Source organism: Argopecten irradians, chromosome 4 (assembly GCF_041381155.1).
Source record: "Argopecten irradians isolate NY chromosome 4, Ai_NY, whole genome shotgun sequence".
Taxonomy (NCBI): domain Eukaryota; kingdom Metazoa; phylum Mollusca; class Bivalvia; order Pectinida; family Pectinidae; genus Argopecten; species Argopecten irradians.
In genome coordinates, this window is record NC_091137.1 from 29,019,483 (window position 1) to 29,045,508 (window position 26,026).

General features: G+C 33.7%; 1 protein-coding gene across 2 annotated transcripts; it reads left to right on the top strand.

Annotated features, from left to right (window-relative positions):
• Window positions 1-1,090: 1,090 nt before the first annotated feature.
• LOC138321207 (kinesin-associated protein 3-like) lies at window positions 1,091-26,026 on the top strand. Of its 2 annotated transcripts, XM_069264717.1 has the most exons (18): window positions 1,091-1,235; window positions 2,275-2,406; window positions 2,759-2,913; window positions 3,236-3,436; window positions 4,776-5,000; window positions 5,490-5,585; window positions 6,991-7,169; window positions 7,455-7,617; window positions 9,106-9,206; window positions 10,079-10,297; window positions 10,671-10,836; window positions 11,116-11,124; window positions 17,133-17,258; window positions 17,950-18,048; window positions 18,560-18,645; window positions 18,922-19,111; window positions 21,995-22,085; window positions 22,545-26,026. In XM_069264717.1, exons 1-18 carry the CDS (start codon window positions 1,204-1,206, stop codon window positions 22,774-22,776), a joined length of 2,502 nt encoding a protein of 833 aa, XP_069120818.1. In that variant the 5' UTR covers window positions 1,091-1,203; the 3' UTR covers window positions 22,777-26,026. The 2 variants fall into 2 exon arrangements, with proteins under 2 accessions (XP_069120818.1, XP_069120819.1); XM_069264718.1 differs by lacking the exon at window positions 11,116-11,124.

Genomic DNA, 26,026 nt, shown 5'->3' on the forward strand with positions numbered 1-26,026 from the left:
TTACGATCTCTACACCCCTGGACTATCTCATAGTGAAATTGAAGGCAGCTCAGCTGAAAATATTTGACCAATCACAGACCAGCAAAAAATTCCTTTGAAGACTACAGAGAGAGCGACGCCCAACTTCAAAGCCACATAGTCAACCACAGTGTACCGTTATACGGTTCTTTTGATGTACATCAAAGGACTAAATTACCTGTTCTGTTCTGTTGCCTCCAGTTTTACGATGAGATAGTCCAGGGGTGTAGAGATCGTAAGTGATCGGAACCCCTGGAGTATCGAGGATGACATACATGTAGCCCATGATTTAGTCTTTTACAAATCTCTTTCAAATCATTGCCAGGAAATGAGAAAAAAAACCAAATACAAATCAAGGCCGTTTTCGTTTATTCGGAACAACCGGTTCGACCGTTTGTAAAAGTCATTATTTCAGGTATAAATCCTGACGGACCTGCAGTTTCTGATACAGGCCTGTGAGGGTTTTGTCAAAGCTCGTCTGAAAACGATATAATATCACCAGGTCCGTCTTTAATTCATAAACGAACAACTAGGTCCGACCAGTCAAACCGCATAATCGAAAACGGCCCTAGACTAGTGCTCTTCCCGTAATTACCGACCCCTCCAGTCACTACTTACATCTTCTTTTATAATTCATTTTCTATTATTTTTTTTTTTTGGGGGGGGGGGGGCACAAAGTACTTAGTGTACATGGCTTATTTATATTGTCAATTACATAGCACCAGATAGGATAGTGATTTCTGACTTAATTGCTGCAGTTGCATATTCGTAACTGAAACCAAATTTATTTGTCAATTTAATGATATTGGGTTCAAATCGGGCTTAGGACAGGATACTGATTTTTGCGCGATTAATAATCTTTTCGGAGTTCTTCGGGCGTTACTATTGAAACGAAGAAACACGAATGTATTATTTAGAGAGTATAAATATTTGCTTTATCAAAGTTATTTCTTTATTTATCCAAAAGTTCTCATTATCATATGTGTATCAGACAGTATTATATATATATATTTACATTGTATTCAATATTTACCGATATATCTCGTATATAAACCCTAATTTCCCATGTGATGTTTTGGTTTAGAGGCTCTAAAATATTTTAGTAATGGAAGTTTCGTCTATAAACAAATGCAGGACTTGAAGACATCTTAATGTTACATCTAATTACATAGACAATCAAGCAAAATGCAGGCCGAAGATGCACGATACTTGAAAAGGTTGTTGATCAGTAGACGAAAATCTAATTGAAATTGATGTGTATTCAATCGGTTCCTTGAAAATTTGAACACCTAATGTCAGAGTTGGCGAAGAGTTAACGATGTTATGGCCGTTTTCGATTAGGCCTTTGCCTGATTGGACCTCGTTGTTCGTTTATGAATTAAAGACGGATCTGGTGCTTTTATATTGTTTTATATTGCCTTGACAAAGCGCTCACAGGCCTGTAATACAGACTGTAATAAAAACTGCAGATCTAGATATGTCAGGATTAATACTTTTCAGAAATAATAATTTTAACAAACGGTCGAACCAGTTGTTCTGAATACTTCAGCACTTGAAATTAGGATTTTTTAAAATATAAAACTTAGTAAAATAGACCACAATTTTTATTTATTTTGTGAATTGTTTGTAATTGCTTATTTACCAAATTGGACACACTCTTGAGTCCTCTGAGTAAAAGCCCTGCTTAAAGCCATTTGAGTTATCATTTAGTTACCCAAATGCAGGATTCTGCGAAAGGAAAATGAATAAAATCGTTTTATTTATTTTTATCAAATAAAAGGGCGTCAAAAATTTCTGATTGCCATAATTAATTTAAGACTGTATTTATGCATGAAGTATTGAATTATATAGTCTCACTTTGTCATAAAATGACAATTAAGGTGCTCTTGATCCATTGACTACAGTGTATAGCCACCAGGAGCATTCAGTGCAAGACAATGAAATTTGTCCCGATTTGAGTAATATTATAGAAATTTGTATTAGTGATGGTGCCATGTAAAAATTATGACACCATTTTTTGATAAAAATGTTTAAAACAACTTTATGCATTTTCATTTCACAATCCTGCATTTGGGTAACTAAATTATTTTATGAAAGGGTTGTATGAATTGAATGAATCATTGATGATACATTTAATGGTTTTTGGCTTGATCTAACCACAATATTGGTTGTGATATCATAATGATTTTCTACATAATAACTTGTTGATTTTCCTTGATTCTAACTAATTCTTATTTTTCTTCTTTTCAAACTCAGGAAAGTTAAAGGTGGTACCATAGACATCCACCCTACAGAGAAAGCTCTAGTTGTTAACTATGAACTGGAGGCCACTATCCTGGGAGAGCTTGGGGATCCAATGCTGGGAGAACGGAAAGAATGTCAGAAAATGTAAACACTAGTTTATACTCAATTATCTATAAAGTTCTTTTAGTATATATGTCAAAGAAACACAATTTAAGAAAGGATGGCAATTTATTGATGTAATGTTCATAATTCATGGGTAATGTTACAGATGTTTTATTTTGCAACCAACATCAAGTGTATTTGTTTTATTCATCTGCAATAAAGGTAAGAATATTTCCTGAAAATCTGCTACTGAAACGTTTTGAATTGACAAATGCTGAAATTCTTTGAAAGAATCATAAATTTACTCTGAAAGAAACATATTGACCTTGTATGACATATCCCAAAAATTGAAGAAGCTATGATGTTTAGCATTTTTTTTCTTCCTCCCAAACAGTATTAGAGTGAAGAGCCTGAATCCTAACAGTGATCTGTCATCACTGGCCAAAGAGATTATTGACAAATGTAAACTCATCCATCCCAGTAAGCTGCCTGAAGTGGAGCAACTGCTCTATTACCTACAAAACCGCAAGGAAAGTGCACCAACGAAAGGTAAGTGTTCTTTAATTATATTTGTCTTACCTTATCACCCATGAAATATCTGTATTTTTCACACCAAGATAAAATGTCTCCATTTGTCCTACCCAACAAACTTCAAAAGGTAAACTATCAGTCACATGTATTTGTTACAACTTCCTCATTTGTGATAATTGTCAACAAATATAATATGTAAGTATAAGGAATAAGGCGAGGAAGTGGCATCCATTGCTGCAGTAGTTGCCATTATCATTATGTTTCTATATCTTAATTATCAATTATGTTTTGACAAAAATTAAAGCAATTTTTTATATATATATATATGTTTTTCTTACAGCTTCAGGAAAAACTCAGCTACAGGAAATGCCAGAAGTCCCAACCTACGATGCAACAGAAATAGATGAAGTGGCAAATATTAATGATGTTGATGATTACATGGAACTTCTGTATGAAGATGTCCCAGAAAAAATCAGAGGCTCTGCTCTTATTTTACAGTTAGCAAGGAACCCAGATAATTTAGAGGAATTATTCCAGAATGGTAAGATACTTGATAAATCATATAATGGCCATTATAATAACCGTATTGCATGGTTTCTCTCAATTTCGCTATCCAAAGGTATTTAGTTCGGTACTCTCCCTACAACCCTTGGGGTGATTTTGCTTCAAAATTTAAGTTCTGGCACTGCGCCACCTGCTGGATCACTGCAGTAAACAACCAATCGAAAAGCTCATATTATTGTTGTATGGGTGAAAAAATCGCTGCGCTCTTTGAAACATGCATATTGTTTGCGACAGATTCAAAATACCACAGATTAACATGTTTGTGAGTCATTTGTTTATAAGTAAGTTCGGACACCAGTTTTTGTGTTTCATGCTTCAGTGTCCAATTTTGTCACAAGATCACCGTATATCTTTGAATTGTTTAAACTGTGTGAAACAGAATCATGCACATATTTACTTTCCAATCTGTTTGGAGAGCAACGTATCCAAAAAGTTTATTTAGCTGGTCTTAAACATTTAATAATTGATTAAATAGTCAGTCATATGACTTCGACAGAAGCTGATGTTGGTAGACATGACATGCCTCAATATACAAATGTAGGTCATTAATATCGCTTCAGTTCAGTTTTGTAGACATATTGAATCCGCATTATCATTGGTCGCCTAAACCTAGCTGCATCCAATCAGAATTTGAAAGCAAAAACGTTAGTTTTGAAGCAAAATCTGCCAAGGGTATAATGGAGAGCATCAGACTAAATACCCTTTGCTAGCGAAGTTGAGTTTCTCTATTAAAAAGGGAAAAAATGAAAATAGATTTATTTTTCAGATTTCTTTCTGTAAATGATTATAAATAATCCAGTTTTTCATCCTTGTAGTTTCTAGTTTCACTTACTGCGCAGCTGTATAAAAAGATATATTCTTAGGTACCTTCTTTCGTGGTTTGGAGTTTTTATTTCATTTCAATGACTTGTAAATTCAATTTGTTTTTATATACCACTTTAATATATTAGTTCTTAAAATACAACACTTCATTGTGCAAGTTGTCAATCATTTATTTGGAATATTTTCTATTGAAATTGTCACTTTTATACATAAATTTTGGGACTCCCTGGATAAAAAAAAATGATGTGCAAAATATACTGATAGTAGATACATTGTAGCAGATACAAAAAGTACCTGCACAAATTACACTGGTGCATAAATGATACAAGTTTTTACGGTTTTCATGGTTTCATAGCAACTGGCATGTATAAAACAACAAAATATCTATGTCATTTAATTTTAACTTATTATGTCAATGATGACAATTTCCAATCAGTAGTTTCCTCAATTTAGGTTGTAGCCACACGTACATTTCATGTCAATGTCCATTTCAGAAACTGTTGTTGGGGCATTAGCTCGAGTGCTTAGAGAAGACTGGAAGAAAAACACAGAACTGGCTACAAATATTGTTTACATTTTCTTCTGCTTCTCAAGTTTTACACAATTCCATGGCGTCATTCTGCACTTCAAAATCGGAGCCTTATGTATGAATGTTGTGGAGCACGAGCTAAAAAAATATGATATGTGGAATGAGGAGCTACAGAGAAAAAGGAAAGCTGATATCCTTTAACTGTTTTCTTTGTCCCCACCATGAAATGGGGACATATAGTGTAATTTACATCCATCCTGTCCCATTCCACTCTGCCCTGTTCCATCTTGGTCTTTGATATCTAAAGATAGGGGCATTAATGTTGTACAGATATTTGTGATTTTTTTTTTGGCTGAGATTTTAGAACTCTCTGTTAATAATTTACAAGGATTATGTTATGATGGGAAATCAGATAGACAGAAGTATTGTAAGGGTCAATTCTGACAGAATCTTGAGGGAGGATCAATTATAAATAATAACAATAAATTACCATATCCAATAAATAAGTTTTGCATACATCAACTACTGCATAGAGATGACAGATCAATCTGAAGGCTTTAGATTTTATTTCATTTTGATAGATGAAGCCACTTTAATATCATATTTATTTTTTAGCTAGATAATTCTTGATGTAAAAGTTTTGTTTGCTTTCATGAAATTGATCTTTAACTATTTGTACCTGAGGGAGAGAAGGATAAAAAGACAAAGGAGGACTTTGAAAAGAGTTTACAAAAATATGATGGATTAGTGAAGAAACAAGAACAGCTCCTTCGAGGTGAGGAAATTTTTATTATTATATGTACATGAAGTTACTGTGAAGCTATTTTGTAGCTAGGACGATTTTATGATATTACACGTCCTAGACAAACTCTTTTTATGCTAGACTAGTCTGTCTGTCTGTAACACTTTGTTTCCGTGCAATAACTGTAAAAAATGTAAAATGTTTTTCTTCAAACTTTGTGACAAGCTTAAATGCTTTATGGGCTCGGCCATGTTCGATCGCGACTGTCGATGGACCTTATTTAGCGGAGTTCTGGCCCTTTGAATTACTAAAAACATCATTTTTTGCCATTACCGTGCAATAAGTGTAACAAATGTAAACTGATTTTCTTCAAACTTAGTAACAAGGTTAAATGACTTAAGGACTAGGCCAAGTTCAATTGCAACTTTCAACGGATCTGATTTAGCGGAGTTATGGCCCTTTGCTTAAATTAAAAAAGTCAGTTTGTTCCACATCCGTACAATAACTGTAACAAATATTAACCAATTTCCTTTGAACTTGGTAACAAAGTTGAATGCCTTAAGTGTCTGGCCAGGTTTGATCAACTCTTTCAGCAGATGTTATTTATCAGAGTTATGGTCCTTTAATTTACTACAAATGTCATTTTTCTGCAGTTTCTGTGTAATAACTAACAAATGTTAAAACTAATATTGTTAAGACTTGGTAGCAAAGTTAAATGCCTTCAGGACTTAGCCAAGTTTGATTGCCACTTTTGGCAGATCTTAATAAACAGAGTTATTGCCCTTTGATTTAATAAAAAAAAGTCATTTTCTGCCATTTCTCAATAATTCTAATAAATATTAACTGATTTTCTTCAAACTTGGTTACAAGGTCAAATGCCTTAAGGGCTTGGCCAAGTTCGATTGCCACTTTTGGTCAACATTATGTAGTAGAGTTATGGCCCTTTGATGTACTAACAACGTCATTTTCTGCCATTCCCTGTGCAATAATTGTAACAAATGTAAACCAATTTTCTTAAAAGTTAGTATCGAACAAATTTAAACCAATTTTCTGAAAAGTTAGTCTCGAAGTGCCTTAAGAGCTCAGCCAAGTTTAATAGTCACTTTCAGCGGATATCATTTTACACAACTTACTTCTTAAAAAGACTTCAGTATATTTTTTCATGTTTCAACCAAGGTTAAACCTAACCTCAATAATGTTTACCTACAATATGTCCTGAAAGCGGGGGATGGAATTCCCACGAATTTGCTTGTTTCTTCTATGAATTTATTAAGTAAATACTTGGTACCCAAAAACTAAACTTATTTCAGTAAATCATTACAAGGTTTATTCAAGAATGCATAACTTAAGAGTAATAATTGGGACAAGCCTAGGATGCTAATAGTCTATGTGATTATCTTAATTTATAATTGTAAACAACATCCTTGAAATGTTTTAGTGGCATTTTATCTGTTGCTGAATCTGTCTGAGGACTTGAAGGTGGAAATGAAGATGAGAAACAAAAATATTGTGAAGATGCTGGTGAGATCAATGGAGCGTGACAACTTTGAACTTCTTATCCTTGTGGTATCCTTCCTCAAGAAACTTAGCATCTTCATAGAGAACAAACAAGAAATGGTACTTATTTCTTTTTATATTTAGCAAACAAACAATATCGGAAGCCTTTCCAGAAAATTTAGCTAATTTTTATTTATATGCATAAAAGCATTATTAATGTTGATGTCTGACAGTCATGATGTTCTGTTAACAGAACTAGTGCTCTAAGTATATATCAATGATAATACCATCACCCAGTACTTGTTGTAAGCCTATTAGTTTGAGTTTGTATAATTTATGTATCTAATGTTGTGACCTGTCATAGAACTGGATATACATGACTTTATGATGTATAACCTGTTGTAGGCCCAGATGAACATCATTGAGAAGTTTGTAAAAATAGTTCCTTGTGAACATGAAGATCTACTCAACATCACACTCCGCCTGCTCCTTAATCTTTCCTTTGATGCCGATCTACGCAGCAAAATGATCAAGTTTGGGCTTCTCCCTAAACTTGTAGGCCTACTAAGTAAGTAGAACCAGGATTTCTGATCTGGTGACTTTGCCTTATAAACACATTGATAATCAACATGAAAAACCATCAGCTCTGAAGAATGTTTATAAACATTTTCCAATTTCTTCAGGGTGACAAGTATATGGTTAATGTAATGATATTGGTACACAACCTGGTCATATTTAGCATGAGTCTATGTGCCCCCTTGTCTTAATTTAATACTGGTCCACTGGGGCATATCTGTAGAATGTACTAACAGTATTTACATAATTGAACATCTTTTGTAATGTATTGTATTGTTACTTGTGGTTAATACTGATTTAATCTTTCTATGCATAGGATTTCTAAAGTGAAGTTAAATGGATAATCTACACATTGTGTTGGTAAAAGTAACTAAAACATTATACATAGGATTCAACTATTGTAAAAATTCTCTGTCACATATCATAAGACCATTTTTTGCGATAGTAGGAAGGATAGGGATATTCCTCCCAAAGAGTATTAAAATTGATCTTACTTAGCCTAGTGATTTCAAGTTAACAGTATCCCTGTTCTTCATACACAGCATATAAATCCTTTAATGCACTGGTTTACTGTAAACCACTTCATTTTCGTGAGATATTTTGTAAGCAAAGCAAATTAAAATATTTTGCAAAAGAAATTATAAGATATATGCACGCCTAACAGTCGATAAAAACCCTTGATGGTGAATTTATGTATTATGAACATTTTGAAAATAACAAAGATGTGAAATATTACAGATTCACATGCAAAAATGAAGTGATTTACAGTTAACTGTAATGACATGGACATGTCAATATGACACAAGAAGGTAGAGAAAATGAGAACCATTTAAGCATTGGTTGTCATATTTTTGACATGCATTGGTGTGTAACATACATTGGATGTTCTAACATATCTATCGTAGATATTCTAGAACACCTTATGTATATTACACACCAATGCATCTCAAAAATATGACAACCAATGCTTATATTTACATTTAAAGTAGTCATTATCGGTTTAAAAAAGAAAATAGGTAAAAAATAAAGCATGAAAATAAAACTTATACGTCTGCATAGAGAAAAATATCAGTCGATAGAACAGCCTATGATTTGGTGGGAAATACTGTGTGACAATGCCCTTCCGCTATGTTGTTGTGGACAACCGACTAAACAATAGCTTTAGATGAAATAGTATTGATAAACCAGATATACAAAGATAAATACAACACCTCAATCCATTTCAAATATTTTAATTTGAATATATTTCCATATCGATCAATTTGAAAGAGTATTTCAACATTTTTTTGCAGTGAATTCTTACACTGATTTAAACCCAGCGTTTTTCGTTACCTCTTCAACTCTGATTATATTGTTAGTACGCCTGCGTCTAACTGCCAATGTTAATATTGGGAAATAACATACATTGGGCTTAGTAGCACCATATAGATACTGTGCAGTGGTAATGTAAATATCACTTGATATAAATTTTGTGTTACAGACAATGAGAATCATCGTCTGATAGTGCTTTGTATCCTGTACCACATCAGTATGGATGACAAGTCAAAATCTATGTTTACTTTCACTGACTGTATACCCATGGTAAGTAAGAAATGTCTAGTCATCAAGATTTATTGTTGATATATGCACAAGATATAAAATAAAGGTATTTTAACTGGAGCGATCTGACCGGTAATCAAACATGAGACAGTTGCTGTACTTTTGTTCAACCGGACTCTTGTTGACTACGCATGCTATGCCAGTTAGAGTCCAGCCATACTCTTCATTTTGTTTTGTAAAGCCAGAATGAAGCTAACTGAGATTCTGGTAGAGCATTTGATTTGTAAACGGTGCATACAGCCTTTTCAATACGACTGCTCCCATACAGCCTCTGTTGCTATGCTTCAACTTTTCTTTTGGTTTAAAAATGATCTAATGAAGCTAAGAAAGTATATTAAACCAGACATCTTTTGGTTGGATGAAATTTATTCGGTCTCCCAGGCAGGTAAATGATGCAAAACAAAGTAGAATACATCATCTAGTGTAACTATTGATTCTTGAGTGCGCAGTATCAAGCATATAGTTGAACGAGACTACAGAAAATTTTTGCTCTTGATATATGTGGCTTTTTTCTGCTAAATTTCCCCCCCTTTCTCTCCAGAAGCCCACTGCTAATTGGTCACTATCAAAAGATTGTTCATGATTTTTGGGATGATCTGACATAACTCTAATTACATGCGGTACCTATAACCTGTAAAATTTATTTTACATCAGTTGCAAAATATGTTATATTAGCTTATACAAATCACTTTCGATAGGCTGGATGTACCTAGCAAAGAAGAAATATAAACCTAAACAAATGATTTTAATCATAATGGTTCTTGGTGATGCATATATTGATATTGATCATGAAGATATTTTTGTATTCGGTGAGAGTATTGAGTTGGCCGTGATTAGGATTGTATATGTTACAGGTTATGAAGATGTTCCTTGAGAGTCCAGAGAACCCTGATCTGGAGTTATTAGCACTGTGTATAAACCTGGCCGCCAACAAGCGTACTGCCCAGATCATCTGTGAGGGCCATGGCCTAAAGATGCTAATGAAACGAGCTTTCAAGTTTAAAGACCCATTGTTAATGAAAATGATCAGGAATATATCCCAGCATGATGGACCAACAAAAAATTTATTTATTGTAAGTTTATTGATACATTATCCACACTTACCAAAGAAAATGATGTTTGAGTAAACATAAATTCACTGCTAACTCGCTGTCGATGGCGTCAACCATTAGTCTGATACTACTATTGGTGTTCTTAATTAAAGCTATCCTCTTAGTGTCCTATCAGATGTAAGTAGACTTGATGCTTGTTTGAGGGTAACATTCATACTCATTCATACTTCTATTATGTAGGAGTTATAAATACTGGTAGGAATCAAATCCAACCATAGATAAAAGTGATTTATTTTGGTAGTCTGAGGAGAATTTACATGGAAATACATCATTAATTTCATGCCTCTTGTCATGATTTTAAATGGTTGAAGAAGTTTCTGTACATGATTTACAGGACTATATCAGCGATCTTGCTGAAGCTACCCTGAACAGTGATGATGATGATTTTGCTCTGGAAGCTCTCGGAATCTTGGGGAACTTGACCATCCCTGACCTGGATTACGAGTTAATTCTGCGTGAATATAACCTTGTTCCATGGATCAAAGAAAAACTCATGCCAGGTAAAACTAGTAACTGTACAAGTTTTGTTTTAATAATGAATGCATTGTAGTTACTAATAGAAATATTTGAAATCTATATCTCAACAAAATGTAGGATTTTATGATGGAAGTATAAACGTTATTTGTAATGTTGATTAAAAGTATCAAGTACAATTCTTAAATAAAAATAAAAGTGTTTCAACAGAAAGGATATTTTAATTCAATATAATTTTAATAATGTTGAACAAGATCTTCACTGCAACTGATGTATTAAAAATGTCAATTATTTTTGTCTTACAGATAGCTCAAGTAGGTCAATTTCTAAACTTAGTTTACTAGTACTGGTAGATTTTCTGTTAGTTATGAAAGCTACTATTCTATCCTATCTTAGTTAAATATATATGTATATATCTATCATGGTAGATTTAGTATTTATCTAATACATATATCCTGTGGAAATCTCTCTACCACACGTTTCAGTATCTATCTGAGGGTTAGAGATTGATTATATTTAAAAGTTGGACTAGTTTTCATACCTGTAAAATAACTTGTCAGCATGTAATAATTTCTGCTATGCTTTGATATACAATGTATATATTATGTCATGTAGAGTATATCCAATACTTATTCCATTTCGTAATTAGCATTTTCTGCTTTTTAGGTCACCTGAGACGAAGTCTCAAGTGACCTATTCTAATCGCCTTTTGTCCGTCGTCGTCCGTCGTCCGTCGTGCGTCGTCGTGCGTCGTGCGTCGTCCGTCGTGCGTCGTATGTCCGTAAACAATTTACATTTTCGACTTCTTCTCAAAAACTGTTGAAGCAATTTCAATGAAATTTTGCACAAACCTTCTAAGGCATAAGGCCAATCAAAATTGTGAATTATACGGTCCCCACCCCCCAGGGAGCTATGGGAGGGGCCAAAAGAGGTTAAATTGACTATAATTTCAAAAATCTTCTTCTCCACTCACAGATGTGATGGAATTAAATACTCTTCATAGAAAGAAAGGTCATAAGGTCATTTACAAAAATTGTGAATTATATGACCCTGGGGTCTCGGGTTTCCCCCTGGGGAGGGGGTTAAGTTTACTATAGTTTATATAGGGAAAACACATTTTTGAGTATTATTTGATCATTTGTAATAGGAAATGAGTCAAATATTGTCAGAATTATCAGTATGAGATTGCCATTGAATCCTATTAACCAATTTTCCATGACTGACCCCCAGGGGCCTTAGGGGCGGGGTCAAAAGGGGTCAAATAGGCTATATCTTCAAAAATCTTCTTCTGAAATTCTGGAAATGGTAGAATCACATACTCTTCATAGATTAAAAGGTCTTGAGGTCCTTTACCAAAATTGTGAATTATATGACCCTGGGGTCTCACGTTTCCCCCTGGGGAAGGGGTCAAGTTTACTATAGTTTATATAGTGAAAACACATTTATGAGCATTTTTTGCTCAATTTTAATACGAAATGAGTCAAACTTGTTTAGAATTATAAGCATGAGATAACATTTTAATATCCTGGTCAACCCCCTCGGGGCAGAGGGGCGGGGCCGAAAGGGGCAAATAGGCTAAAACTTTAAAAATCTTCTTCTTAAATACTGGAAATGGTAGAATCAAATACTCTTCATAGATGGACAGGTCTTAAGGTGTTTTATGAAAATTGTGAATTATATGACCCTTGGGTCTCAGGTTTCCCCCTAGGGAGGGGGTTAAGTTTACTACATATAAGTTTTTATATGGAAAACACATTTTTGAGCATTATTTAGTCATTATAATAGGAAATTCGTCAATTGTAGTCAGAATTATCTCTATGTGATGGCCATTGAATCTTATTACCAAATTTTCCATGACTGATCCCCAGGGGCCTTAGGGGCGGTCCCAAAACCGGTCAAATAGGCTAAAACTTCAAAAATCTTCTTCTGAAATTCTGGAACTGGTAGAACCTGAGATAGCATTTAACATCATATCCATATTGGTCCTGGCCGACCCCCAGTGGCAAGAGGGGTGGGGCCAAAAGGGGTCAAAATGGATAACATTTCAAAAATCTTTCTCCTGAATTCACTGATTTGATGGAACCAAATAATCTTCATAGATTAAAAATTTATAAAATCACTGACTGACTTCAAGGGCCTGATGGGCCAATATATATTTATAGTGTTTATATGCATGTCTTTGTTTCATTCTGTGTCTGAATTCAGGTGACCGCTAAGGCCCATGGGCCTCTTGTTTATAATTTAGGTCATTAATAAAAAAAAAGTGATTTTTACAGTTTACTTTCTAAACAAATTAAAATTCCCTTGGATTTTCTTTTTTCTTTAGAGTTATATAATTGAATTTCAAAACAGAAAAAAAAAGATAGAAATGTAGCGGAATTGGACTGGGTCAATAATCGGTGACCAGGTAGCTCATTCGGTAGAGCATCCAGCTAGTGTTTGGAGGTCACAGGTTTAAATCTCAGTCTAGTCGCTTCATTTTCTCATCTCCTATTACAGGGAAAAAAAATAAAAAATTAAAGATAAGAAATCAGATGCAGTAAAAGGTTAAAAGCTTTCTAAGCTCCCACTATGTTAGTTGGACTTAACATCCTACTATGTTAGTTGGACTTAACATCCTACTATGTTAGTTGGACATAACATCCTACTGTGTTAGTTGGACTTAACATCCTACTATGTTAGTTGGACTTAACATCCTACTATGTTAGTTGGACTTAACATCCTACTATGTTAGTTGGACTTAACATCCTACTATGTTAGTTGGACTTAACATCCTACTATGTTAGTTGGACTTAACATCCTACTATGTTAGTTGGACTTAACATCCTACTATGTTAGTTGGACTTAACATCCTACTTGTTAGTTGGACTTAACATCCTACTTGTTAGTTGGACTTAACATCCTACTATGTTAGTTGGACTTAACATCCTACTGTGTTAGTTGGACTTAACATCCTACTGTGTTAGTTGGACTTAACATCCTACTGTGTTAGTTGGACTTAACATCCTACTGTGTTAGTTGGACTTAACATCCTACTTGTTAGTTGGACTTAACATCCTACTTGTTAGTTGGACTTAACATCCTACTGTGTTAGTTGGACTTAACATCCTACTATGTTAGTTGGACTTAACATCCTACTATGTTAGTTGGACTTAACATCCTACTGTGTTAGTTGGACTTAACATCCTACTGTGTTAGTTGGACTTAACATCCTACTATGTTAGTTGGACTTAACATCCTACTATGTTAGTTGGACTTAACATCCTACTGTGTTAGTTGGACTTAACATCCTACTGTGTTAGTTGGACTTAACATCCTACTATGTTAGTTGGACTTAACATCCTACTATGTTAGTTGGACTTAACATCCTACTATGTTAGTTGGACTTAACATCCTACTATGTTAGTTGGACTGTTAGTTGGACTTAACATCCTACTATGTTAGTTGGACTTAACATCCTACTATGTTAGTTGGACTTAACATCCTACTATGTTAGTTGGACTTAACATCCTACTATGTTAGTTGGACTTAACATCCTACTATGTTAGTTGGACTGTTAGTTGGACTTAACATCCTACTATGTTAGTTGGACTTAACATCCTACTATGTTAGTTGGACTTAACATCCTACTGTGTTAGTTGGACTTAACATCCTACTTGTTAGTTGGACTTAACATCCTACTATGTTAGTTGGACTTAACATCCTACTATGTTAGTTGGACTTAACATCCTACTGTGTTAGTTGGACTTAACATCCTACTGTGTTAGTTGGACTTAACATCCTACTATGTTAGTTGGACTTAACATCCTACTATGTTAGTTGGACTTAACATCCTACTGTGTTAGTTGGACTTAACATCCTACTTTGTTAGTTGGACTTAACATCCTACTATGTTAGTTGGACTTAACATCCTACTATGTTAGTTGGACTTAACATCCTACTATGTTAGTTGGACTTAACATCCTACTGTGTTAGTTGGACTTAACATCCTACTATGTTAGTTGGACTTAACATCCTACTATGTTAGTTGGACTTAACATCCTACTATGTTAGTTGGACTTTAACATCCTACTATGTTAGTTGGACTTAACATCCTACTATGTTAGTTGGACTTAACATCCTACTATGTTAGTTGGACTTAACATCCTACTGTGTTAGTTGGACTTAACATCCTACTATGTTAGTTGGACTTAACATCCTACTATGTTAGTTGGACTTAACATCCTACTATGTTAGTTGGACTTAACATCCTACTATGTTAGTTGGACTTAACATCCTACTGTGTTAGTTGGACTTAACATCCTACTATGTTAGTTGGACTGTTAGTTGGACTTAACATCCTACTATGTTAGTTGGACTTAACATCCTACTATGTTAGTTGGACTTAACATCCTACTATGTTAGTTGGACTTAACATCCTACTATGTTAGTTGGACTTAACATCCTACTATGTTAGTTGGACTTAACATCCTACTATGTTAGTTGGACTTAACATCCTACTATGTTAGTTGGACTTAACATCCTACTATGTTAGTTGGACTTAACATCCTACTATGTTAGTTGGACTTAACATCCTACTATGTTAGTTGGACTTAACATCCTACTATGTTAGTTGGACTTAACATCCTACTATGTTAGTTGGACTGTTAGTTGGACTTAACATCCTACTATGTTAGTTGGACTTAACATCCTACTATGTTAGTTGGACTTAACATCCTACTATGTTAGTTGGACTTAACATCCTACTATGTTAGTTGGACTTAACATCCTACTTGTTAGTTGGACTAACATCCTACTATGTTAGTTGGACTTAACATCCTACTATGTTAGTTGGACTTAACATCTCTGTATGCTACTATGTTAGTTGGACTTAACATCCTACTATGTTAGTTGGACTTAACATCCTACTATGTTAGTTGGACTTAACATCCTACTATGTTAGTTGGACTTAACATCCTACTATGTTAGTTGGACTTAACATCCTACTATGTTAGTTGGACTTAACATCCTACTGTGTTAGTTGGACTTAACATCCTACTTGTTAGTTGGACTTAACATCCTACTATGTTAGTTGGACTTAACATCCTACTATGTTAGTTGGACTTAACATCCTACTATGTTAGTTGGACTTAACATCCTACTATGTTAGTTGGACTTAACATCCTACTGTGTTAGTTGGACTTAACATCCTACTGTGTTAGTTGGACTTAACATCCTACTGTGTTAGTTGGACTTAACATCCTCTACTATGTTAGTTGGACTTAACATCCTACTATGTTAGTTGGACTTAACATCCTACTGTGTTAGTTGGACTTAACATCCTACTATGTTAGTTGGACTGTTAGTTGGACTTAACATCCTACTATGTTAGTTGGACTTAACATCCTACTGTGTTAGTTGGACTTAACATCCTACTATGTTAGTTGGACTTAACATCCTACTATGTTAGTTGGACTTAACATCCTACTATGTTAGTTGGACTTAACATCCTACTATGTTAGTTGGACATAACATCCTACTATGTTAGTTGGACATAACATCCTACTGTGTTAGTTGGACTTAACATCCTACTGTGTTAGTTGGACATAACATCCTACTGTGTTAGTTGGAATTAACATACAATTTGACTATATTGTATTGATATTGCGTTTGTCTATGTTTTTTAATACATTTTGCTAGAAGTCATTCATTCTAGAGTATTCATTTTATTTACTTTATTCATGCAAGAGTTTCTGAAATCACCTGATCTGCATGTAATTTTTTCCTGCACAGCACTAAAATGATGTTTTATTTTGGCTATCAATGGTTTGAATATAGCCTCGTTGTTTAATTTTATTATTTTTCTATTTTTTTTCTCTTTCTTTTGATGTGGTGATTGTACTGCCATGGTCTTATTATCACTGTAATCCATGCATGGTAATACAAAATGTGAAAAAATCATATCAATCAGGCTATAATTATCTAACAAGAGCACCATGCCATGAAAAATGTTTACCAAAACATCAATGGGTTTTTTTTCTCTATCTTATCTCAGTCAAAGGTAAAACTTGAATGTTAGCATTTTTTAAATGTTCTTATTGCAATGTTAAAAAATTCCAAAGTATACAGGTATGTGATAAAATCAAATATGATAGCTCACAGTAGCATTACATTTTATATATGAAATATTTCATGTTGGAGTCTGAAACTGGCATCCCAGAGGTTTAAAACTAGGAGATCATTACAATAGGTGTAGGGAGAGAAAAAATATTCATGTTGAATCTGTAAGTCAAACAATTTTCATGAAGTAACAAATTGATTTTTATGTTTGTTTTTGTTTTAGGGTCAGCTGAAGATGACATTGTCCTACAAGTTATTATCCTGGTTGGTACAGTTTGTAATGACGACGCCTGTGCTAAAATGTTAGCGGAGGCCAACATTATACAGTGTCTTATTGAGCTTTTAAATGGTAAGATACATTGTGTATGTGTTGTGATGATTTATTTGTACAGATATGTAATAAAACTAACCTTCTTTTACCTTTCCTGTAACTGTAATGTTTCCTGCTCCAAGTTAAGATAACTGCCTGACAACGTTTCTCCAATTCAAGCAATAACTGAGAATGTTTCAAATCTCTATTATGAAGTACATATCTACGTAGTATTACTTATTTCAAATGATCAAGACAGTGTTCCGTGAATATTTAATTAGAATTACTAATCACTGATCTGACATTACATACCTGGTACAGTGTAACTTCTAAAAAAACCGAACCTTCTCAAAACCAATCACCTATAGATACCGAACATGGATGTCATGTACGGAATGAATTCCTCTTTATTAAGAGTAAACAAAACTTCCCAAAACCGATCCCTCCCAATTCCGAATACCGGACCGATTTTGAGGTCGGAAAAGTCAATGTAACTAAAATATGTTTCTGAAAACCGGCCTTACCTGAGCGACACCTATATAACAGTATAACACACTATCAATCCTAGCGTATGACACCTTGTTTTTACCATCACCCATGGTTGGCTGCACTAGTGATAAATGTAGCGTAGCATAGTGCAATCAACTGTGGGTCTCGGACGATTCATTTTTCCAAATGGTCAGATAAATTGACACTTAGATAGGTATTTTCATTTCCTGCTATATTTCAGCAAAACAAGAGGACGATGAGATGGTGTGTCAGATTGTCTACGTATTTTACCAGATGATTTTCCACGAGTCAACACGAGAGGTCATCATCAAAGACACACGTATCCTTTTACTAGTAAATTGGTCTTATTGAAAACTAACAGAAAAAAAAGACGATACTGTCGTCATGATAGACACGTTGTCTCAAATTACCATTACAACCATGTAATAATAGTTTGCCCATGATTTACAATTTTTCTTACGGGTTGTAAAACATTTTCCCTACCCAAAGAATTCATATCCATATTATTATGATTTTAATAAACTTTATAGCTTTCTGAAGTTAAAGAAATAATAGATAGAAGTAGGTTTTAGTGTCAAGTACCAGGATAACTGGAATAGGAACTTGCATCACTCAGTTTTAGATGATGGATTCAGTACATCAACACAAGCGATATCTTTGATATCCCTATATACGACTTTTCCTAGACCTTTAATACTATTTTGATACATATATTTTTGTATATCCATTTGGCCAGGTATGTTAACGTCTATACAAATATGATATACAGTTGTCCTGTATACAGAGATGTTATGCAATTGTACCTAGATAGCTCCTTAACAGCTTATCAGAGGCTCCAGCCTACCTGATCGACTTGATGCATGACAAAAATGCTGAGATTAGGAAAGTTTGTGACAACACTCTGGACATCATAGCTGTAAGTTGATGGAATATATCAATTGAAATTGAGACATACATACTATTACTTAAGACTAGGACAAAAGTTTCACATTTTTTTATCTTGTACCACACAAAGCAGATAGACAAAGGGTCTGTTATTGAAAGTAAATATTCAAAAACTGTTTGATGAAAGTTAATCTATGAAATTATGATGCAATATACTCCCAAATTAATTAAGTAATAGGCAATGTCATTTCTTATTTGGTTTGTTTTAATACCAAAACATATATAAATTATGTTCTGTAACATGTAGGAATTTGATGAGGAATGGGCTAAGAAGATCCAGTTGGAGAAGTTCCGCTGGCACAATTCCCAATGGCTAGAGATGGTGGAGACGAGACAGATGGAGGATATGGCCGATCCCTACATGTATCCTGAAGATGAGTATGATCCCTACCTCCAGGATGCAGACATCCTCGACCGACCAGACCTCTTCTATGGAGGTAAGTTTAGAAGCAATTAGGTGTTGCTTAAATCAGACGTCTACCCTGTATTTGTATAATACAGTTATCTGCCCTCGCAGGTAGGTACTGATTGTTGCGTCATGTTTTTATGAATATAAGGTCATATGTTTTAGAGAAAACAACACATGTTTTATGTGTTTTGCTCCCAAAGTAATGACATCATAATCAATACCTACCTGCAAGGGAGAGATAACTCTAAAATATGCAAAAGACTCAATAGGAAAAAGTCAAATTCAATAAATCATTAAGTTCCTATAAGTATAATGTAATTTTGTCAAATCTAAAATTATTTAGCTTGTAACATTCTTGGTGAAAGTATACCTGAATATTATGGAAAAGTATGATTGTTTGGGTTCTAAATCACAAGACACTTGATTATATAACCTTTTTATAAAAATAGACACAGACTTTGATTATACTTTGATGACAATCATCAGCAGGATGTTTGATTTTAGTTCAACCACAAGTTGTGAGGCACAGTGTTCATTTAATTTTAGATTCAATAATATTAGCACAAGTCATTCAAATTGACATTTAAGAAAAAATAAAATTATACAAAATTTAGTTCCCAGAATAAACCAGAAATATAAAAAAATAAATTTCCCCAAATTCACAGATTTTGTACATATCCTGATGCCATAATGATAAGAGTTGATGTTCTATTGCCTACTATCCTTCTGTATAAGCATGTCTGGAAATATCGATCAATTAACCACAATTTATGACGGGTGTTTATTTTGAACTATAGGTAACAAGGGTAAGTGGTCACAGAGTCTGCATCATGTGCTGTGTTCCTTTAGTAGTAATTACATGACATGTCATTCTGTTCTGTTCCTTTCATTCGCGAAAGTTGTCATCAACGCTTTTTGTAGCTATATACATGTATGTACATTTAGATGGAAAATGGTCACATGGTATGCGTTCTTTGGGAAGGCTATGAATTTTGTATAAGTTAGTAGTAAATGTTGTATTTCTTTAAATTATGATTTCATTGTTTTTTATTACACTGATTTGTAAAGTCACATAATATTTTTCTCTCCAAAACATTTTGGTTCAATTTGTTTACATGTATATTGTACATCTTAATATTGTAAACTTGTGATTATTTGTGCTCATGCTGTGTAAGCTATAAATGTTTTATACATTGTATTTACTTTTGTTATGCCTCTATTTAAGTTGTCGGGGAAAAGTTTTTAGTTTACTTTCATCAAAGGCACACCATTTAGTCAAAACATGTTTGAAAATCAATTGAAGGGCAAATGTCTGTTCTCAAAATTTGTAGTTTAAATATCAATCACAGGTGTATGTAATGTATTTACATACAAAAACAATATCTGTTACTGCATGTAGCACCATTTTCTGTACATAGTTCTTACACCAATTATAATTCTCTATGGAAACAACAATTATTTTAGTTTTCTACCCATAGTCATTGAGGTGTGGTGACTGTTGCCCAACCTTTTAATTCTCAAGTGTTATTTGTTATAATATTAATTTATTAAAATAAAAATCTGATTTGTTATGTGTAATGAAGCATGCTTCCTTCTGTGATGTGTTGATTAAGATGTTCCTATTGGATGACTTACATTGATTACCATTCTACCAATAATTCCGTTATCTCACCCTTTAGGGACCTCTCCTCATACCACATACCGTTAGCTATCAAGATCTCACTCACCAGATGAACTCTCATACATCCTATGACCTTTTAGTGACCCATGTGTGGATTTCCACATGTCATTGAGTCGTGATATTTTGCATGTCAGTAGTGAGAATAATTTGTGTACCAGTATACACTATTAGAATTAAAATAAAACAATATTTACCAAAACTCGTAATATTTAATATTAATAAAGGTTTAGGTTACATGTGTCTGGGATAGTGTTTGGTCTTTTATACAAAGAAGTATCAGATGTTCAGAATACGATGAAAACCATTATTTCAGCTAGGCTCTTGTGAAACCCTTACAAATTTTCTTAGTATTTGACTTTGGCATTTGAATCAATATGTTAGTTGTAAGAAATGGATCAATCAAGTTGTTGGGATTTGGAATGCTAACAATTGTTGTACAAAAGGCGATTCTTTGTCCAATTAAAGTCTAATGGAAAATTGAGATTGAACTAGTTAGCACAAATCCACAATATTAATTTGTTTGTTCATTTATAATAATGAAAATAATGCTATTTGATTGTAAAGACCATTAGTGTTATCATATTTTGGAGCAAAAATTCTGACCTGAAATTTACTTAAAGATGCTCCACCGCCGACAGAGCATAAATGATATTCATCATTTGAACAATAATTAGTGTTTAATCGTGTATATATATATGTCTAAGTAATACAAAAAATAAAATAAAATAAGATTATTTTGCTTTGGTGCAGGGCAATCGGTATTTCATTCCATATAGGATATAGTGCCATGGAATTTTTTCGGGATGCAATTAATTATTTTTCATATCTTTAACTTGAAGTAAAATTAGAAGCTGAAACTTCTCAACGTTGGTAATGGTGTAAAGTAAGTAACTTTTGTAACTGAAGAAAAATACTAAATCGTCTGCTACTGTTTTTGATAGTGAAAAAATACTATTGTCAGCGGTGGAGCATCTTTAAATGTTAATGTTTTCTGTAATCCATGTTTGTGTTGTCAGCTTACCGTAATGTCTTTGATTATGTACTCGATATCCCCAGTCCATAGTTGTTGGCAAAACTAGCCATTTGGGTATGCTACATTAATGTCACGAAAAAATATCTTTAACCATGACCACATGTCTCAAAATTATGGTATGGAGTAGATACCAGCAAGTGAAAACATTTTGTGTAATCTGTGACATTATCACATAATATTATGTCTTTTGTACGTAGATGCCTATGACAATGGAATAATGGACGGTCACCTGACACCAGAGTACATTGACGAGAATGGAATGTACGATGGAAAACCCTATGGTTATGGGTAATTATAACTTTTACTGATTTTCCTGTTCAGCAAATTATTGTTTAACAAGCAACCTGCGTTTGACAGACTACCAATAAGTGCTCTTTAGTTTTGTTAAGATGGACTAATATAGTAATATATGGCCTTAGAAAGTATAAGTTTACTGTCTTAGTCCAACTACACTACAATCTCCTCTATACAGTACAGATATTTCTCTGTCAAACAGGTCTGCTTGCTTCAAAACAAGACATTAGAAAAATGATCTAGTTATTTTGTAAATCAAAGGAAAGTCAGTTTGAATATCTTGGTTCAAGTTCATAAGTACCGTAATATAAATAAATTGAAATTGAGAAATTCAGGAAGATAAGGAAGAGAAACTACTGGTAATTTCATACCACAGGATGTGTGATGATGGTTTTAAATACCAGATACATTTAGATTCTGTTAGTAATTAAACTTTTTCCTATTTAATCACAGATATGGCCCTGATGCAGATGATGCATACGAACCCTACGCCCGACCAGAGTCCCACATGGGCTTTGTAATGGAAGGAGGCCAGGCCACAGACGAGTATGGAAATCTACTTGACCCCTACAGTCAGCCAATAGACAAGTATGGCCAACCGATGATGGACGAGTACGGCCGCTACATCAGTAACGGTGGACCAGATGACGAGGACTATACCCAATACGGCTATGGCATGCGGTAGCTCCTGTATAACTAGTGACATTCCCATCTTCATGTGTAAAACAAAAGACAATTTGGTTACACGACACATTCTGTTATTTCAGTGTAAACGTCAAGCCTATCTTATGTTGAAGACAAAGTGATTAATGTTCATTTTCTTTTACATCATAAATGTATTTAATGTATATGGTATTTCATAAGAATTTTGGAACAGGGATAGTGGGTGATTGAGAAAAAAGCATTTGATTCACCCTGTGGTATAATATAACAAAACTGTGATAAAGAATTATATCCTTTTGAAGGTAGTATAGAGATGATAATAGTGAATGAAACCATGACATGTGAAATTACTCTGTAAATAAATAAAAAAACAAATATTGACAGGAATCTGCTATACTTATCATACAGTGCACTTGATTTAGATTGTCAAAGTTGTCATTAAACTTACAAATACATTTCTGTACCACCTGTTTACTCTATTTAGACATTTAAACATTCCCATATTAGTACAATTCAATACACACCAAATTGATATTGTCACATGATATGTATATATAGTTTACAGGATTGGGTCAAAAGTCACATTGGCCTAATTAGATCTGACTTGTCATATTTTTCACTAAAACAAATAACACAAGCTTCATATTATACAAAAATATATTAATGGCATCCAATACACTATAACAAATCTCTTACCCAGGCAGTTTGTAAGTGGCAGTTTCCTGTGTTGTTATTTTCTTAGCATGTGTAGATCACTTACTCACTTACACCGATCTGTTTGTTATTGTCAGTAGAATGTCCTATAATACAACAATGGTAATTGATTGTTACAATTAAAACAATGATACAGTGTATTTTGATATCTGGTCAGCACAGGTTCTGACAGACTACAGAGCATTTTAGATGTTTTAATACATGTGTAAGATTTGCTAGAACACTATGCGAGATAGAAAGTCATTGAAGAATCACATCATCATAAGGAATTTGTTGGAGCATGTTGCATCATTGAAATGACATTAGTGCTCTTCATGATCATCATTTCATTTATCATTTTGATCTTCATACTTTTGTACATAATTAAAGATAGCTATATGTATCAATGTAATTTACATGATCAAGTTATCGCTGTAATGAGTTGTGTCTGATACAATCCCATGCTGTATTTTTAATAACTGTCTCTAAGACTTAACTTGGTGAATTCTATTTCTATGTATCGGAGAGTTGATGATCTGTTATCTTCGATGTATATTGTATGCTCTAAATATGTGTTTCCTAAGTGCCACATATGCTGTGATTATTTATTATCTTTCTTTTCTGGGTCCAATATTCCATAGGCTCCCAAACACCAAATATCATACCTTTCATCCTTCCACGTGCTGGAAGATGTTTTGTCTTGTTTTTTAGTTGACATTGCTCAGGCCGAGAAACCAGACATGATATATAATATATAATCCTACAGAGATGTCTCATGTAGTAAAAATTTCTCCAACCCTGACAGCAGACTTAGACATTCTGATAGATAGATAGATACCTGGATGTTAGATCTGTTGTCAAAGCCAGAGTAAAGTAAGCTACCATACTTTCCTTGAAATTGATTTAGAAAAGTGCTACCTAATAAAAATTATTTATGAATATTTCACGATTTCTTACTTGAAATAAAAGTGATGTTTCAACCATACAAAGTAGTGATCTGCATGATGGAATGCTGATTTAAATCCATGAAACCCATGAAGTGAATTTGTACTTGTTTATTAAAAACAATTGAAGTAGATTGATGATTGTTAATTTTCTGAGTAATAAATTAATGACTGGCCTTGAATGATTATTATCATAAACACAATGAACTTGTGATTTTTTTTATCGACAACAATTTGTGTTAACGTTATTTGTGTGCTAGTATTGGGAGTGTGTATAGATTGTCTATTGGATCTATTATGGCTGAATAGTATAGACAAAGTTTTCTACGTACAGATATATCACCAGTGATTAAGTATCTATATTAGTCTGTGAAATTTGAGTGTAGCTACAGATTTTTTTAATATGTTCAGTACTTTTTGTTGACATATATTTTTCCTCAGTTCCGTCCACAAAGAAAAGTCATTTTTTACATGTTTGTTTTCGATGTATTTGATGTGATGTGTTGCATTATTTATTATATCTCATTTTATGTTGGGCATTTATGTTGATAATAATGACAAATCCATACATAATTAATCCCATACATATAATTTAAGACTAGATCTTAATGTGTTCTTAATTGATCTAAAAGAGATACAAAGATTGAATTGCAGCTAGTTTGGTGATTTGGTTTGTTTGATGAAATATATAATATTTTTGAAGAAAGATGCTTTCATTCAAAAAACCTTTTATTTAAAAGATGTTCAATGCAGATATTTAATATCTCTTTTGTCTATTCTAGCATATTAATTGAATGGTACAGGTACTTTTAAATGAAGAGTGATTTTACTTTAAAAATGTATTTCAAGCTACGTGTACATGTATCTTCACTAACAAATGATAGAATGATGATCAGGCTTTAATTATTATAGGTAAGGTACTGTTTTATAAACAGTTCATCCTTGATACTCCAGGGGTTCCGGTCACATACAATCACTACACCCCTGGACTATCTCATAGTAAAACTGGAGGCAACAGAACAGAAAAGGTAATTTAGTGCTTTGAGAGCCGTATAACAGTACAGGTGTAACGGTACACTGCGTTGACTGTGTGGCTTTGAAGTAGGGCGTCGCTCTCTCTCTGTAGTCTTCAAAGAACATTTTTGCAGGCCTATGATTGGTTAAGATTTGTTAACGTGAGTTGCCTTCAGTTTTACCATGAGATAGTCTAGGGGTGTAGAGATCGTAAGTGATCGGAACCCCTGGAGTATCGAGGATGTAGACAGTTAGGACACTACAAAAAATCTAGTTATTGAGTTGTTAGTGTATATTAATTTTTAAATGCAATAAACAATCTTCACTCAATGTTATTTAATTGTACTGATAGTTGAGTGCATGTGTATGTTGAGGGTGTAGGGAAGGACAGTGTCTATCTTCATATCTGTTATAGCTTAAACATTAAGTAATCGGCTCATCTCATTAAATATTCATTAAGAACACCAGCAAACAACTAGAACAACAATTGTGCCAGTTGCTTTGAATAAGTTAGATCATTCACACGTTGATTTTATGCAGTCAATATAACACTAATGTGATGCAAACAGATTTGTGCCTGAATCTGTCTTACAAAAATAAACATTTAATTACGTGACTGAT

Excerpts from the sequence above, each read along its gene's own strand:
- LOC138321207 (XM_069264717.1), top strand. The coding sequence starts at position 1,204 with ATGCAGGCCGAAGATGCACGATACTTGAAAAG. Across the intron at positions 7,170-7,454 it reads TAGAGAACAAACAAGAAATG|GCCCAGATGAACATCATTGA; the intron begins GTACTTATTTCT and ends AACCTGTTGTAG. Across the intron at positions 7,618-9,105 it reads TAAACTTGTAGGCCTACTAA|ACAATGAGAATCATCGTCTG; the intron begins GTAAGTAGAACC and ends TTTGTGTTACAG.